Source organism: Pygoscelis adeliae, unplaced genomic scaffold (assembly GCF_000699105.1).
Source record: "Pygoscelis adeliae isolate BGI_AS28 unplaced genomic scaffold, ASM69910v1 C10129339, whole genome shotgun sequence".
NCBI classification, from domain to species: Eukaryota; Metazoa; Chordata; class Aves; order Sphenisciformes; family Spheniscidae; genus Pygoscelis; species Pygoscelis adeliae.
Window position 1 is genome coordinate 1 of NW_008820503.1, and position 415 is coordinate 415.

General features: G+C 59.3%; 1 protein-coding gene across 1 annotated transcript; it reads right to left on the minus strand.

Moving 5' to 3' along the window:
- Window positions 1-11: 11 nt before the first annotated feature.
- LOC103915036 (ephrin type-A receptor 2-like) lies at window positions 12-410 on the minus strand (the record flags this gene model as incomplete). Its single annotated transcript, XM_009321819.1, has 1 exon — window positions 12-410. A coding segment is annotated over one exon (399 nt), but the record flags the coding sequence as incomplete, so codon positions are not given.
- Between the last annotated feature and the right edge of the window lie 5 nt (window positions 411-415).

The window sequence follows — 415 nt, forward strand, 5'->3', positions numbered from 1 at the left end:
AGCGCCGGAGCCTGGTCGGCCACCGCCTCCTCCACGCACGTTCCCCGCACCTCGGCCAAGGTCTGCGAGTCGACGCCGGCCACCGTTTCGGGGAAGCGAGCCATGCCCCGTAAAACGGCCGGGCACCTCTTGTAATAAATCCGAACGGAAAGCAACGCCACGCAAGCTCCCAAATCCTGGAAAGCCAAGTAGAAACCTTTCCGACGGAGAGGTCCCACCGACCGGACCTCAACGTTGAGTTTAACATTCCGGGAAGCAAAATCATCCTGGACAGTGATTTCATCCGGCGCGATGGTGTCGATCTTCTTGAATTGTCTCTTTTGGAAGTTGGTGCCGTAGTCCACGTCGGATTCGGCGTAGTAGAGGTTGAAGGTCTCCTTGCAGGAGCCGCCGCCGGCGGTGGGGAAGCTGTTGC